This window comes from Frankliniella occidentalis, unplaced genomic scaffold (genome assembly GCF_000697945.3).
Source record: "Frankliniella occidentalis isolate FOCC.00 unplaced genomic scaffold, Focc_3.1 Scaffold65, whole genome shotgun sequence".
NCBI classification, from domain to species: domain Eukaryota; kingdom Metazoa; phylum Arthropoda; class Insecta; order Thysanoptera; family Thripidae; genus Frankliniella; species Frankliniella occidentalis.
In genome coordinates, this window is record NW_026267195.1 from 1024028 (window position 1) to 1029062 (window position 5035).

The 5035-nt window shown below is 38.1% G+C and overlaps 1 protein-coding gene across 1 annotated transcript; it reads right to left on the bottom strand.

Moving 5' to 3' along the window:
• Positions 1–309: 309 nt before the first annotated feature.
• On the bottom strand, positions 310–4286 carry LOC127749558 (uncharacterized). The gene is made up of 11 exons (XM_052268196.1): positions 3993–4286; positions 3620–3847; positions 3351–3494; positions 3037–3240; positions 2680–2949; positions 2523–2585; positions 2167–2449; positions 1978–2052; positions 957–1892; positions 759–866; positions 310–673 (listed from the first exon to the last, which is right to left on the bottom strand). The coding sequence occupies exons 1-7, from the start codon at positions 4192–4194 to the stop codon at positions 2340–2342; spliced, it is 1221 nt and encodes a 406-aa protein (XP_052124156.1). The 5' UTR covers positions 4195–4286; the 3' UTR covers positions 310–673; positions 759–866; positions 957–1892; positions 1978–2052; positions 2167–2339.
• Between the last annotated feature and the right edge of the window lie 749 nt (positions 4287–5035).

Here is a 5035-nt window from a genome sequence, read left to right on the forward strand (position 1 = left end):
CACACACACACACACACACATACACCTATCCATCTCGCTCACCTAGGGGACACATTTCATTTAATGCGCACGTAATGAACGTAAACTGCCAAAACAATTCGTTACCCTTTCTCAGTGCATTTCCGCATTTAATGCACATTAATGTGCATGGGCGATACTAGGCTGAAAGCCAACGGGGCGCCTGGTTGGTAGGCAACGTTATGCCTGTGGTGCATGTGTGGACTGCCTCCTGAGTTGGCAGGCGCCGAACCGAATGATTACTAATAATGAATAAGCTTAGATGTTCTTCACAAAAATGTAAATGTGGTATGCAGAAATGGACCAATGAAATAATACAAATGAAATACAAAATTGCAGAATATATTTAAAATGATGCATGAGACAAAAACGAAGTTTTACAAACAAACGTCAGGATAGACAAATGAAATAAAACTTAAATACGAAATTGCGCAGAATACATTTAAAATGATGTATGAAACAAAAACAAAGTTATACAAACAAACGTCAGGATAGACATGTGAAATAACTTGCATACAAAATTGTTGAATAGAATAAAATACAGTAAAACATAACCAAGTGCTGGAAACAAAAGTAGGCAACTGCGAGGGTGAGAAAGGAGTTTTTTTGGTGAGCGTTCTACCTCTGGTGCTTTTCTTGGGAGTTATTTTCTGAACTGTTAACAATTTCATTGAAATTTAGCTCTTAAAACAGTTAAAGTTATGCTGTAATTTAAATTGAGGATGATAAAATAGTTATACCTGGTATACCTGGTTGTGATGTGAAAGCTTCAGGAAATAATGGTCTTTTGACATTTTTGAGCTGATTCATTGGCAGCGAAGTCGAAAGCTTTCTTTTACTATTTTGGCCTGGAAGCAAGATGATTCAGAGAGATATTGGCTCTGTTCCAAAAAAGGAAGAGAGGAGGGAATCAAAACTGCAGAAATATATTCACTTACGTTGTTTTCAACCACGACAAACACGGTGACTAGTGTCTACTACAGTAGAGCATGGGGGAATGGAATGGACGGACTTATTACAGGTGTTACATCTCTGCAGGCCAGTGACCTCCAAGTTGCAACTGCAGCATTGCTGCATTTGACCAGTAGCTAAGAGAAAATAAATATTGATTTAGATAAAACATGCAAGGTCTTTGAATAAGGTTCAAGGGATAAGTGTTGAAGAAGCCGGATTAGCATTTCATTTGAAAACAGCAAAAGAAATTGGAAAAGATCTGTGCAGTAACAATAAAACTGACACAACAAATACCAGTGAGGAATGATAAATTTTATACAGAGAACCAAGACATGTTACATAATGAAGAAGGTAAGGAAAGAGAAGAAAACCTCACTAAAGCTGCTCATACCAGCACCTTAATTTTAAAATCCAAATGTAGTTGAACTTGCTTACAGTTACAGCAAATTAGAACAGGCAGTGGGAAAGGCATATCACTACAACTGCTGCAGTAACTCACCAAAAATATCGAAGCCCATAAATGGACTGTTTGTCCTCAAAAGGACAGTCGAAGCCCTCAGAAGGGCTGGTGGAATCCTTGATAGGATGTTATTTGCCTGCATGGTAAAAAAACAACACAAAAATCCTTTACCCTCCCCCCCCTCCCCCTCTTTCAAAAACAAACCCTATCCCACTCATGAGAAACGCAGAAAAATGTGATATGCAGAACTGTGAAGTAATAAAAAGATTATAGTCAAAAAGCAGCTCACCACTTTGGTTGCAGGCAAGGCAAATCCTGCCCGAACCCCCGAAACCCTCTTCACCTTGGGGTCTGAGCACAGAACATCCGATCGCGTGCACTGGTTTTTTACAAACAGCACATTTATGTGCTGAATGTTCATCTGGAGGTCCACTTGAGGTGCAAACAGGGCACGATAGTCCTTAAAAAAACAAAAACCATTTTAATATTAGGGGGACTGCTCATAAGAAGTAAAAGTCCACAAAACTGATCTTAACTTTGTATACCTGGCATAGCACAGGTCAGAATGACCTCATTACTGTCCTCGTCGTCTAAAAGAGAAGATAAGTCCTTGGGTTCATCTAGAAAGACACAGGAAGATGTTTACTATTAACTAAGAATGCCAGTGAACAAGTATAGTCTAAGGATGGCTAGATTACATTGACAAATTGAATGAGAGGAAAAAACTTCCATACCAGTAAATGTTGCAGGGTCAATATTGAACAAAGTGTTCGCCCACCTCAGATACTTGCATTTTTTATCCGGGCAAGAAAAGTAAATTCTACCTTTCTGTCGATAGGATTTATTCCTGAAAAATAAATTAATTGCAAACAATGACTAAATATTTTCTGTTTTTGAAAGTAAACATTTAACAGATAACTAATTTTTTTGCTATCATCATGCAGTAACAATGTGGTATGTAGTAGTTCTTTGGCTTGTCCGGCCTGTCTTTGGGAGCAGAACTCTTTACATTGCCATCTACAAAGCATCAATCAGTTAACTATTTATGAGAAATATAGGCACCATATTATTCAATGTGAACACAACTTACCAACATCACTGTCCGACTCTTCTCCATTAAATGCACGAAGATGGTCCTTCTTTGTACTAGTTCCTGAAAACAATAATTTAAAATTACACACAATCTAGGCCCTAAAGACCCAAACAGATAATGTAAGTCCACAAAAAAGTTCTATAAAAATATGTACTTTTCCTGAGTTTGGGAATTGTTGACTTGTCCAAGCCATTTGGACGGCCAACTATTTTTAGTGCTAGGGGCAGTTTAACGACAGATGGGTTCACCTGTGCCTGTTCTGATGCAATAAGTTTTGGCTTTTGTGTTACTTTAACCGCAGTCTTCCGTAATGTTCCAATGGCAGTATGCAGCTGTCTCCTATTCTGTTTGGGTCTTCCTTTAGACTGTACTGGAGCGGGTAGAACTGAACCAGATGGAATTTGGTTCTTGTTCTGTTGGCCATCTAAACAGTCATCGAAGTTATTATTTTCTAAAATTTCCGCACATACACTTCTTACATAAATACCAACCAAATACAGTTTAAGCCTACCTGCAGAAACGTTGCCATCGAATACACACAAGATCTCATCATCAGAAATATTGAAAGACTCATCATTCGGTTCCTGTTTCAGAAGCGGTTGATGACTGTCACTTTTATCAGTATGAGTATCAAATGCTATTCGCTCATCAATTTCTTCTCCCTTCTTTGTAGTAGTGGTAGTACCATTAATTTCCTCCTGGTCTAGACCTGCACCTATAAAACAAAATAAGATTAGAAAAAAATTTGTTTGTTTCTGAGAATGATAGATTGAACAGTAAAAAATTCACGATGCAAACTGTCCAGATCTGGAAGGAAATACTCACCAAAACCCAAACTGTCATCATTGTCATCTTTTTCAAAAGCAATTACCGGTATATAGTTTTCAAGTTTATCTGGCTGTATTTCATACTCTTGGTGTGCGCCTACATCATCTCCTGCTGTTTCGCTAATTCCATCTTGAACTCCACCTGTAACCAAGGAAAAAAAAAAGTTAAAACCAGCACCTGAGAATAGATTAGATAGAAAACGATGCCATCAAGAAAACTCAGAAAGGCAAATTAAAATCTCCAGATCTGAAAGTGGGGAAACTCACTAAAATGTTCATCACTGTCACCTGCTTCACTATCTGTTTCAGCATCTGAACCTTTAACTTCCTCTCTCTCATCTTCTGATAAGTTATCACTGATATCATCGCTCTCTTGCAAATGTGACTTTTCTTCATTTTGTACCTGATCTTTTTCAACAGATTTGTCAGAGGTTTCTTCCGGTTCTACAAAAACTTCACCCTCTAATTTGTCATTATTCTCCTTCTCAATGGCAGCTTTAATTATGAATACATAGGAAGAAAATAAACATGCTAATAATATTAAAACTAAAAACCGTAATTATTCACAAAAAGAAAAACCATACTGGCAGGGAAAATTGCACTGTACAGTATTTTCCAGAGTCTAAGAGAGAAAACTCACCAGAATCAGTCCCATGTATAAGGAGCACTTCGTCATTCTTCCTCCAAGAATCAATGATGCCCTTTAGCAATTGAGTCCTTTGACCATACACTCTTGGGCTACATATTGAAAGGATATCCGCAAGTTCACCTGACAATTTCATTGACTCATTAAACTTTGCATGTTTTGTTTTAGGCTTAATGCTTGGTGCCATGCGTTCCATTATTTAATTGTTTTGCTTGCTCACAACAGCATTTGGGTCAGGAGCATTATATGACTTCCACCAGCGCTTGGCAACTAGTGATTTCTCATGAATAGGAAGCCCTGTGATCCAAAATTCTGGTGATTAATACATCATTCCAATTTTCAGACTCAGATCAAAAATGTAATTTAGAACCAACCTTTTGCTTGACGGAACCTCATTATGTGCCTGCATGGGAAGCCCATATTTTTGGCCAGATAACAAGAGCAGCTATTAATAGTTGTTGTGTAATATTGTTTACCAGGGGGATTTTTACTGAGATCCAGTTCAGCCCGAATGAATGAAGCCGCATACTCTGTGCAATCATCCAGAACATGTTGGACAATTGGGTCCTAGCAGTTGGCAACATATGATCTTCTGGCACACATAAGGTACTGCCTGTACCCCTTCTGATTCTGTTGATTGCTCAGAATAAGCCTGATATCTTCAATTGCTTTTTTAATGGTATTAGATCTCTCTATTATCTGAAACAAAAGAATTGTTCAATCTGCAAAGACTTTTGTCTCAAATCAACATTGCAAAACAAAATATGATAATAATTTCACTTACCATCTTTATCTTTTGGTTTTGGTTTTCAACTCTGTTTGTGGTGTCATTTCCCAGATTTGAAGATTCCAAGTTGTTTTTTCTGGACCATGCTTCTTGGCACTTGTGCCAATTTTTCTCAAAAGCAATCCGAAAAAATATCGAAAATCAACATCAAAACTCTTGGGGGGTTCCTATCCCTCACCCCCCTCCACACCCGTCTCCCCCATCTACACCATCTCTCCTCCTCACTCCCTTACCCTCCTCTCTCTCTCTC